General features: G+C 42.5%; 1 protein-coding gene across 1 annotated transcript in view; it reads right to left on the bottom strand.

The window, feature by feature from the left end:
- Positions 1-2,317: 2,317 nt before the first annotated feature.
- The window catches only part of CPB2 (carboxypeptidase B2), a 29,281-nt gene continuing 19,596 nt past the window's right edge, over positions 2,318-12,002 (bottom strand). Inside the window, exons 6-11 of the mRNA XM_014524347.2 lie at positions 11,627-11,731; positions 10,507-10,617; positions 9,205-9,307; positions 6,643-6,845; positions 2,676-2,760; positions 2,318-2,547 (exon numbers count right to left, since the gene is read on the bottom strand). Of these exons, the coding sequence (XP_014379833.1) occupies positions 2,363-2,547; positions 2,676-2,760; positions 6,643-6,845; positions 9,205-9,307; positions 10,507-10,617; positions 11,627-11,731 (792 nt within the window). The 3' untranslated portion in view covers positions 2,318-2,362. The remainder of the gene's footprint in view (positions 2,548-2,675; positions 2,761-6,642; positions 6,846-9,204; positions 9,308-10,506; positions 10,618-11,626; positions 11,732-12,002) is intronic.

The raw sequence follows: 12,002 nt of genomic DNA, 5'->3' as shown, positions 1-12,002 counted from the left end.
GTACTCCGTGTTGCCCAGAGAGCCTAGGCTGGCCTGGCTCCGGCTGTGAGGGGGGCGCGTGCCCTTAGACCCGAGCGTGTTGGCCACGTGCCGCCTGCCCGCCAGCCCCTCGTCACGGCCTCCCTTCTGCTGAAGGATGCGTCTCCTCAGTGGATTCCCTGGACGGAGCGGGCAGCTGCGGTGTCCCTGCTGCGTGCGGCCCAACGAGCCGGAAGGGGCGAGCGGCAGCTGTGCGGGCCAGCGCAGGTGGCCATCCGTCCAGGATTGCCCGGAGTCTCCAGGAATTAGATACTCCTCTCTAGGAGACTGCTGAGAGCCACCCAGGAGATGAATGATAGGGCACTCCTTCAAATAAATATCAAATGCTGAATCCAATTTATACAGTAGTCCAGTGGGTTTTGAAAACATGCAGTTGCCTTCCTAGGTACCGCAGTCCGTTACTGATGTATGTGAGCACGCGGGCACGTCGATGGCCCGGAAACCTGTAGTCAGTTCAAACAGAGTTGGCAGCCCTAGGGCCAGCAACCACCTGATCTTGACCTAAAAACCCTGAAGCTAGGTGTCGCTCAGGCCCGTAGCCAGCGTGTGCACGCTCCACTCTGCGGGGCTCAAGGGAGGACTTGTTAACCAGTGGGGTACACCAGCACTTTAGGCGCAACAGTTGGGACTTCCTTAAGCATCCCCTTTTGGCAAATGGTGGTGGGCGCAAAGGAGATGCGCCAGAGGTTCACCAGGAGCAAACCATAAAAATCACAGAGCAGCTGGGCTGGAAGGGACCTCCAGAGGTCATCTAGTGAGTCCAACCGCCTGCCTGAGGCAGAATCATCCCTAAGCAGGCCATCCCATACAAACTATAATTCAGGGTCACCCTAACTGAGAAGTTGGCCAGGAGATTTAATGGCCGGATGCCATATTCACAGCAGGGTCCCTCCATGCCTCTGATTGGCAGAGCAGCCCCATCGACCCTGCCCCTTCACTGCTGATTGGCTGTGAGGGCTGTCATGAGGCTCCCCCTTGCTGCTGATTGGTTGCAAAGGTGGTCTGTCCTGCAGCCCCACCCCTCACCACTGATTGGTGGAGAGGGCGGGGTCGCACAAGAAGCAGCCCTCTCAGCCAATCAGCAGCAAGGGGTGGGATGGTGGGCATCATGCCGGCCCCCCTCTTGTCTCCCAGCAGGCAGCAGTGTGAGATGCAGTGCCACCAGGACTGCAGGCTCCCTCAGGGGAGCATTTAATTTTCAGTCATGTTTTTTTCCTGCAGCGAGCCTGACATTTTTTGCAGAGCCCATCCAACATCACATTTTCTGTGAACATCGCGCAGTCACGAATTCGGTAGGTCCATAGCCATAATCTAAACCAGGGGTGGGAAAAATGGTAGATCTGGCAAATGGCCAGACTTCATTTCCCAGCAGCCCCTGCCCAGGTTGCTGACTGGTTTCCATGGAGCCCCCAGCAGCAGGGGGCCAGAGCTTCCATGGAGACTGGCCCCAGCAGCCTTGGCAGGAGGCACAGCTGGGTGGGATACTGCTCCATGGCCAGGGCTGTGGCCAGGGCAGCGGTGACGGAGTGGTGCAGAGCTGGGGCAGGTTCCTGATCCTCTGCCTTCACACCTCTGCTGGGGGGGCATGAGGGCAGCAGATCACAGTTCTGCCCTGGTTCCCAACCACACTGTCACTGCTGTGAGATCCCAGCCCCCACCTGCTGCTAGGGTCGCTATGAAAACCAGCCACAGCAATGGCAGGCAGGGGATGCTGGGAAATGAAATCCACTATGGGCCCAATCCAGCCCAGAGGCCAGATTTTGCCTTGCTCTGATCTAAACTCTTTGTAAGATGACTGCAGTTCTGACACAACACAGACATCACTTCGTAACCTGCCATAAGTAACGAAGGGGAACTATGGCAGCTTACATCCTGTTTCTACAAAAAGTTGTTAAAGTACACACAAGAGATCCTATGTAGAGGACCACACACGCTCCCTACCACAGCAGAAGGCAAAACCGCCCAGAGTCTGTACCAGTCTGACCATGGAGTAAAAGTCCTTTCTGAAGCAAGGGATCCCAAACTGAATGGCATATGCTTGGATATTGTGGCTTGGGGAGTTGCTTTTGCACGGTGATAGCAGTCAGTTGTGTCACTCGCCTTATTGCAGGTGCCTGCGTTGGCTTACTGTGGTAAGGGTGTAGTTTGTGAGGCGATATTTCAAGGTCAGAAGTAGTCAAACTTGCTTCCATACAAAAAATACATATAAGCGAGGAGTATGTTATTTCTTTATTTGAAATAACTAAAATTAGTCAAACTAAAACAAACAACTACCTCATCAAGCCACATAAAATGCTTGTTAAAGTTATGGAATGACAATACATTAAAGATTAATCATAATATGCGAAGCGATTTCTTTCACAGCAGAAAGTGCTTCAATACAAGTCGGTCTTATCTGATGAGGAGGAAGCAAAAATCCATATTGTCCCCTATCCCGGAGCTCAAAGGTAAAAGAATACTTAATGCCAAGATCGTATGCCCAATCATCTGACCCCCCAGGAGCTAAATCTGTAGGAGAAAGAAAAGAAAACATACTAAATAAACTCTTCATTTTAGGTCTCAGTTCAACAACCTGCTTCATCAGGTTAGAGAGGATATTCTATTATGCTAATTATTGTACTTAAAGCTATACTTACAGATTGTTTCTGCACCAGGGCCAGACTGATAAACGGTTCTGGATGTCTTTCTAATAGCAGCAGCAGCTTTATTTGCCAGAAGTTGCTGAAATCAACAAAGTATTAGTCAGCTTTATTAGCCAGTAAAAATGGGATCCATACACACCACAAACACAATGGAGATAGTAGACCTATTAAGAGTGGTTGTCCCCAGGTTTGATTGTGTTACAGTTTGTAATAGATGTATTTAAAACAAGGTTAGCTTAATTTATGCACATTGTACAAATTGTTTCTATGTTGTAATTTAGATGGGCACCTTTCAGCAGCAAACTATTACCATACTAAATCTATTCTCTTTAGTTATCTTGTTTATTTTATGTTGGGTGTGCCTGCACATTGCCATATGGCAATGTTGCTATGGTGCCGTGCTTTAGTACTTCCTTTTGGAAGTACTAAAACACGGTGCAATACGAGTGGTTACTGCACTGTGAGCATGGCGCACAGTTAAGATTTCGCCATTACATTACCATAGCAGCGCACTATAACCAGGAAGCACACTGCTACGGTGACGTAGCTGGTGATCACGTGTAGACCCACCTGATCATTACGTCGCCATAGCTCACCGTATAGCATACAGCAACATAGTGCGTTGCTGCACCGTTGTAGGGTGGCATGTAGACACGCCCATCCTGTCACAGTGTTTTTGTAAGAACATAGCATTGGTATGGGTTTTGACAGCACTGAGTTCAGTCCTCTGTGTTTGCAGACAACCATTTGTGTCAAAAGTCCTTAAAATCATATGCTCTAACTTCTCACACAACAACCACAAAGCATATTAGGAACAAAACCAAACCCTCTCTATAGTTTGCAATAAGTGAAAAGTAGGGAAGACAAGAGCACAGCCAGTGCCCTGCCATTGCATTCCATCCTGACCCCATATCTGGCAACGATTTGACTCTGAAGAGAAAAGCAACACCTTTTGGCTAGTAACCTCTGAGTTTTCTAAGGTCCTTTCTACATGTTCAGGTAAAGGAACGATAGAATCTAATGCACAATCCGCACAGTCACACTTTCTGCTGTACCACACGTGCATTGCAGAAGGCGTGATTGTGGGATTACACATTAAATCCCATCGTACTGTACTGCAAGTGCAGGGAGGAGCCCAATCCCCATATACCTCACAACTCTAGGAAACCCTCCCCCACTTCTCCTCTGGCAAAAAAACCCCTGAGAAACAAACTAATATTGCATTAGTTAAGGGGGGTGGCAAGAGTGGAAATTCCTTCTCAGCCCCTGCAGGTGACCAGCAGAAGATCTAAAGCAGCGGTTCTGAACCTTTTTCAGTCGATGTACTCCTTGGCCTCAGAGTAAGACTTCACGTACCCCCTTTCAATCGGAAATTAATTTTTTATGTCAAACTGCGTGTAATCCCATGCGCATGCATGTTTTACGGCAGGTTCAAATTGTCAAGACTTTTTTTAGGCCCTTTGACCTGTGTTAGGCAATGTATGAAATATACCTTATGTAACCCCTGATGAGGCTTCACGTACCCCCTGGGGATACATGTACCCCTGGTTCAGAACCTCTGCTCTAAAGCATGGTATTGCTAGATGCTGCCTGCTCAGAAAAAAATACCTCGCAACCCCAACTGGGGATTGCAATACCTGAATCCACACATCATATTGACTGATACTTGAACATTCTTATCCCATCATTCTGGCCTTGTTATAAACCTACCAAATTCCACCTTAAAGTGAGGTTCTTTGTCCCTTAACCTTTATATTACTTCTAGAAAAAGAGTTTTTATAATGAGAAATTATATTCTGCTCCTCAACAAAAGAGAAGAAAAATTATTCAATAATTAGTTTATTTCACTTCTCTGCACCACACAGAAGAAAGCAACATATTTAAGATTTTCTTTTATCTGTGTTCACATGTGCATTAGCTAAAATTAAAAAAAAAAAATGGAGGAGATAGAAAGGTTATACCTTAAGGAGGGAAAGGTGGGGTACATGACTGGGGGGGAGGAGGGCGGGGGGAGGGCAGTGCCCTGCAAAATGTGGCACAGGGGTCGGATGCGGCCAGCCAGGCCATTCTATCCAGCCCGTGGGGCCCCTAAAAATTTAGAAAATGAATATTAATCTGCCCTGGGCTGCCTGTCATGTGGCACTTGATGGCTTGCCGAAACTCGGTAGGCGGCCCTCTGCCCAAAATAATTGCCCGCCCCTGCCCTAAGGGTATAAGGCAGTCATTATCTGAGAGGAGTTAAGAAACTATATTCCTTTGTGGATGGGTTATTCCATGCTTGTCCACTAAAGGATTTTTTTTTTCCTTTTTCAGAAAATCTGGCACTGGTCACTGCTGGAAATTGAATACTAGACTAATTGGACTTATGGTCTGATCAAATAAGTTAATGCCTGTGTTTCACAATGATAACAAATATATTAAAAGAGAAAAGAGCTCCCAGTAAAGAGACATTCAGTTCTGAAAGACTTCAAGAGATCTGTGCAGTGAAAAGAGAGGTGGGAATAGAGGCAGCACATGCAGGGGGCAATCCAACATCCCCATGACCTGCTGTAGGTCTCATGGTACAAAAAGCATCATGCCCACCTCTTCCATGTCCTGTGTCTAAGACAGCAGGTCCTACAGGGGAGAAAAATCCTTCCTGGTTCGCTCTCTTTTCCTACTTCTTCTCTGGTGCCATGCAGGAGGCCTTGGGAGCAAGTGTCCCTCTTCCATGTGGAATTCAGATTCAGGAGAAGGGGTATTTTGCTCTATGGAATTTCTCTTCTTTCCCATACTCTGAGGACTTGATTAGGTTCTTCAGCTACCCATATAGCTTTATTAATCTATGTGCATTAGCTCACCCAGCCTATCTTACAGCTCTTTTTTAAACTTAGATAAACCCAAGGGCTTAGATGGAGAAGAGGAGCTGGCCAGTGGTGAAAATGCAGAAACCTTTATTTCCCAGTTATCCTTCTTATCGCTTTTGTCAGAGAGGATTCCACACAACCCATACTTCCACAAGTCCCTGATTTTGTGGACTTCTGGAGGGCCATAGGACTGGGTCTCCTTTTTTCGGGTCTTAGCAGGTCTAAATTCAGGAATGTTATTAACAGGCATTCATAACCAACAGAAACCAAGAGGTATTTCTTCCTCCCTACCTGGACTTCCAGTGCTTTGTTGGATCAAGACACTTTGAGACCCAAATAGTGATTATCTCCATAATACCATGAGGACCATTACAGAAAAATAGACTTCATTAACCCACAGTTAAGTTTGCAATCACATATCACTGTTATGGGTGAAATTTATTATTAAATGATGCATTATTTTTAAAAGTTGCAGATCCAGTAAAGTCAAATTAAAGTATAAACTATAAGAAACCTGAATCTGAATGTGTGTAAACACCTTATTAAGATCCCAAATTACCTTGTCTTTTCCCCTTAAGAAATGCCTTGAAAATACCAGAAAAAAGGGATGCCCAATCCCTGCAAAATAAATAACCCCCTATTTTTTCATGTCCTCCAAAACTAAAATTCCCAATTTTAATCATACAGTAATCTTTCCAACTTCAGCCTTCTTTATGGCCTTATATTAAAGTCAAAGCTGTTCCAAAGCCTTCCATTGTTAAGGCACTTCATTTTTTGTAGCCAGAAGCACACAAGGGAGTGATATAACTACTGCCACATCCAGCCATCTTAGACTCCTGAACCCAAAAAGGACCCAATTTTAAATGGATTGACTCAGGGCGGACTTTGTCATGAGCAGAGAACCTGTTTTTCTCTGATAAAAAAAATCCCCAATTTTTGGATTAAAAAAAAGTAACCCAAAATCCATGTTTAAAAGAAACACCACTATATATAGGTCTGTATATTAGTGGTGTTTCATTTTAATGACAATCATTTCCCATGCCGCCTCAGAGCCCAATTCTGCAAGAGAATGGGGTTTGAAATATAGATGACATGTAATACTTGTTAACACTTACCAGCTCATCATGATCTTTACTTCTGTTCATAGTATAGGAATATGGGAACAGAACCATCTGTGAGTAAGAGTGCATAGTTATATATCCCTTAATGTTGTCTTTGTGTGCTTTGAGAAAACTGGTCACAGCCCTCACTTCTGGTTCAGATTCAGGATAGGGTCCACAGTATGTCTGTCGACATGAATTATCAGATGCCCCTTCACCTGGAATCAACAGAATAAACAATGCCATCTGTTAAGTTTTTATACTCAGCATTACCTTCTGCTCTTGTAAGAGAACAGAACACAGTGCTCCTATGCAAAACCATGGAGACTGACACACTCTGGAAAGATCATGCATATCTCAGTATCTGTATATTAGGTAAGCCTGGTTTGTCACTGTTTTGTACCTTGTATGTGCTGAAAAATGGAAGAGGGTGTGAAAGCCACAAAAAAGACTAAAACTGATTTCTACTGAGAGGACTTAAAGAGCTCACTTAGTTTAGTTTATCAAAACAAGATTGAGAGGCTAATTGATTAAAATGTATAAGTGCCTTCATGGGCAGAAAATACCAGGTACAAATGGTTCTTTAATTTCATGGAGAAAGGCGTAACAAGAAGTAATGGCTAGGCACTGAAAGCAGACAAATTTAAACTGGGAATAAGGTGTACAAGTTTTTGACTGAGGGCAACTCATTATTTGGAACAAGATACCAAAGCAGATAGAGGATTTTCCATCCTTTGATGTCTTCAAATAAAGACCAAATGACTTTCAAGAAGATATGGTTTAATCAAACACAAGTTACTGAGTTTTAATATGGGAGTAACTATGGTTGGTTTTTTTTACATATAGAAGGTTAGATTAGATGATCTAATGGGCCTTTCTGTCTTTCAGCTGTGAAACTGTGAATGTAGTTAGTTATGCAGTGGGTGCAAAACATCACAAAACTCAGAATATTAATATTTTACACTTGCTTTGCACAAGAATAAGTAACTGCACAATGGTAAAAGGCCATGAAGAATCAAGCCCTTTTATTTCCAAGCAATCTTGGGCTCATATTCTTCTTTCCTGTATTCTTTGTTATAATACAATTAGCCAGCTGAGAAATTCATATAACAAAATGTAGAGAATTTAATTCCAGGTTCCAGGCAAATTCAGCTCCACAGGGTAAATTCAAAGTAAATCCACTCATTTCATCAGTTAATTGTGACTTTCATTAATATAAAGGAAAGCCATTATGTATCATTGCAGTATGCAATGTATTTTGTTCCTTAGAGAAATCATTGTGATTTTGCCCTGGCTAAAAAGTACTGGGACAAGAAAATTACTGGTGCTTCACCCACTGACTGGGGAAGACAGAAATAGCAGTACAACTCCAGGTTTACTTTGGGATACACAATTCATTAGTAGCATCAGTGTTTAATATCACTGTAAATTACTCCAGGATTGAAAATGGACAGATGACAGATCATTCATTACTATCTGCTGCAGATGGGGCAATGATGCCACCTCTCCAATAAATAGCAGAGACAGATAGCCTGTTTGCATTGACACATGAATACTCCACGATAGCTGCACATACACAGCAGCTGCATGGATGTCACTTAGCCTGGTATATTTCTAGTACCCTGTTTTCCTTAGATCAGTGGTTCTCAATCTTTTAACATTTAAGGCACTCCTCAGAAAATGCCAGCTCCTAGTTTTCACTCAGTTTTTGACTACAGAAAAATAGTAGAGCAATTCTTCTCTTGCAAATAACTCAGAAAGACCACAACAGGTCAGAAGGCAGGCAAGGTTCTTTGGGTAGATGTGATATCTTTTATTAGACCAACTAAATATTTGGGGAAAAAATTCTTTGCAAACTTTCAGGCACAAGCACCTTTCTTCAGGCAGAATATTTCTTCAGCTGATCTGAAGAAGGGTGTTTGTGCCCAAAAGCTTGCAAAGAACCTTTTCCCAACAATTTAGGGTCTATTAGAAGATAGCACATCTGCCCAAAGAACCTTGCCTGCCTACATCCTTAGATGAACACAGATACAACCAACAACCCTACAGCAGTTCAGAATGTTTTTAACACTGTGGATTCTGGGTGAAGTCTCTGGGTGAAGTTTCTGGGTTTATCTTGTGAATTGTGTTGGCACACCTAACAGTGTTAACATTGTCCAGCACCCTGTGGCACCCTTGAAAGGATCTCAAGGCACCCCAGGCTGCCATGGCATCCTGGTTGGGAATCACTGCCATGGATTCTAATACATTACATCAATATAGGGTTATACATTACAGGTCTACTCCTTTACACTGGCCTAAAGTTGAGTTACACTATTGTACATGTGTTGTGTATTCATGTCCTTCAATGTGTAGATGTTAAACCAAGTTATTTTGACTTGACATGCTAGGTAGGTCAATTGTAGCTTTCTTTTCAGAAGAGCTGAGAACCTATACCTGAACCTATACCTGAACTATCAGTGCTTAACACCTCTGAATGAGGGCCTTGTTTGAAAAAGTGGTTCTACAGTCCAAATAAAGTACTTACGCTGAACACTGAAATGACAATGAGTAAAACAAAAGAAAATTTCAGCATACCACACCAGCCTGCATCAAAATTCCTGTTCATGTCGGTACCAATGCACCTGTCGTTGGCATGGCGTGAGCGGCTTTTCCTCCACATTCGATGCTCCATAGATCTCTAGAAAAATGTGCAATTATGTAAAAAGTTTAGGAAACGTAATGTCATTTTGCTTGGTGATGAACATGCAACTTCCCATTTGCAGTTTCTAGATGTCAAGTTTAGATACATAAGCCACTAAAGGGGGTCTAGGGAGGCTATGAAAACATTAACTAATTATCAGCAAGCTACGTAACAAAATAAGATGTTGCATACTGGAAAGCCTGGGCAGGTCTGATTATTCTTAGCTGTATAGAACTGGACTGCATAGTTTCTCCAAGTACCCAAGTTGGCAGATGTAAGCCAAAATAATGAATGGTTTTTCTGAATATTTCAGAGGGAGATAATTAACAGAACTTTGGAAGATATTGATTTAGATAAAGGTTTCCCAGAAATAATTTGTTTGTGTGTGCGTGTGCGTGTGTGTGTGTGTACTTTTTGCATACTACAAACCAAGTTGTGATTATTTTTCATAGCCTCAGTCAGACAAACTTCCTGAATATGAGTAAATACTTTAGGATTTGGTTCCATGACCCAAATTTTCTTGGCACTTTGTTGACTTCAATTGTGCTGTCCAAGGTAACTGAAAATATTTTTTGTTACCTATTTGGCATATGCCAATCTAGAATTTTCACACACAATATTCTTTTGCAAGTCCTAGTTGAGCCCCATTGATCATAGCATGTGGAGAGTCTATGAATGTTATGTGCATTAGGTAACCTATAATCAATAAAGTATCTGATCTTTCCTGCTGCACATTCATTTACCCAAAATAAAAAAAATGATTGCAAAACTATGCTGTTTGGCCTTAGACCACAGTAAGAAGGAATAAGTTACTGGCTTAGACATTTCTGCCTTGTGGTGAACTATCATGGTATTTGTAGTTCACTGATGAAGCTTAACGTGGATATCACCTGACACCTAAAAGAGTTATGTCTGCAAGGGGTAATGCTCTAACATACTTAAGCACTGGTTTGACTAGGCATGATGGAAAATCTTTATGTTCAGTGGATTAAATCGGCCTATTTACAGTAACTATGTTGATCTATGAAGGGACAAAGATACAGAAATTCCATACCCTACTTAACAGGTTTGAGCTCAAATCTCCAGCATGACACTTTGAAAAGTAACCCCTTTAAAATGCTTTTTAGGATAGCTCTCATGATTCTTTCAGAACATGCTGTAATATTCTGCTGTATATGTATAAACCCCATACATACAGACATCCACGTGTACTCATAGCCATCCACATTCATCACTGGCATAACATAAAAATCAAAATGTTCCAGAAGTCTTGAAAAGGTCTGGTCTCTGTCACGGAAATGGGCTGCCTAGAAAACACAGACACAACAATTTATTCAGAGTGTTTTTAGTAGTATTTTCCTCACCAACCTGCCCCCTGGCTATTGTACCTGCTGCCAGTGGTGTTTCTCCCTTTCACAGTCATTGGATAAATACCACTGACAACAGGGGCCAGAGCCTAGGACACTGTTCCTGGCAGAGCCATGCTCTTCTCACTGGTTCAGCTCGTTTACTCCCACTGGCTTCTTCAGTCCAGAGAGACTGACTGTTAAAGGGCAATGGAAATTGGAGAGTCCCAGCAATGTTTAAGTGGCCGTGGTAGTAAGGTCCCTGTAAGGCTCTGGGACACTGGGCAGGATTCTCCAGGACTGTTCAGACAGCAGTGGGAATTGATGCCACCACTTAAGCAACCCCAGGACAAATGTAATGCCTGTTCCAACAAAAATGTAAAACTCGTCCATGGTCTATATATGTCATTCAACTCCCTGTAGTAATGTTATACCATTGTAGCCATAATAGTTCAAGGAATAGTTGAGAAGCTGGATTTGTTTGGCAGTATCTTTTTTTGACCAACTATATAGTTGGGAGAGCTCCTAGACAAACTTTCAGGCATAACTTCCTCAGAAAACCTCAGGTGTTACTACTGAACAAATCCTGCTTCTCATATTCAGCTGTTTGGTGGATAAACTATATTCCAGCTCCTGTGTAGGTGTTTTCAGATTTGTCTTTCTTGTATTTCAAAATCCTAGTTTGAAATACAATAACCCATATTTACCACTCCAAATATTTGAAATGCTTGGCCTAACTTCCTGCTGGTGCTTTAAAAATTTTATATTTGTATCTGAGATCAGTTCCCAGCCCCTTTAATCTTGCTCGCTTTCTCGCTCTCTCTCATATACCCCTCACTCTGGTGTAGCAATCCTGAATTGGTTAGGAAACTGCTGATATCAGAGCATTTTACAAGTGAAGGAAAATAAGATCAAGGTACAGTACTCTGTTTTGCTTCAACTACTGTAGTAAAATATATTATTTACTCACATGTCCTATAAGCCATATGCAGAAAGCAGGAGCAATCCATTCTCTAGCATGGATACCACAGTCAATCCATATGGCATTTTTTGGTGTTTTATTTCTCTTAAAAAGCTGACAAAAGGAAGTCACATGTTGAAATGGCATGTGGAAATAGAATTAGAAACAAAAGGGCAGAAGGAAATGTTCTCTTTCTCTCTTGGATAAAGTTGTCAAGGAGAAAGAAGTATATACTAATTTATATCACTTTAAAGCTAAAGTAACTCAAACTTGCTATGGTGCATCTAAAAACAGTCCATTGCAGATGCCAAGGATAAATAGCATTCTACCTATTTGTCTCACGCAAAAAATGTGAGCAAGAAATAATACAGATTCTTTTAAAAAA

Source organism: Alligator sinensis, unplaced genomic scaffold, assembly GCF_000455745.1.
Source record: "Alligator sinensis unplaced genomic scaffold, ASM45574v1 scaffold1219_1, whole genome shotgun sequence".
NCBI classification, from domain to species: Eukaryota; Metazoa; Chordata; order Crocodylia; family Alligatoridae; genus Alligator; species Alligator sinensis.
Note: the sequence above shows the minus strand (reverse complement) of the source record. Positions and strands in the feature narration are given on the sequence as shown.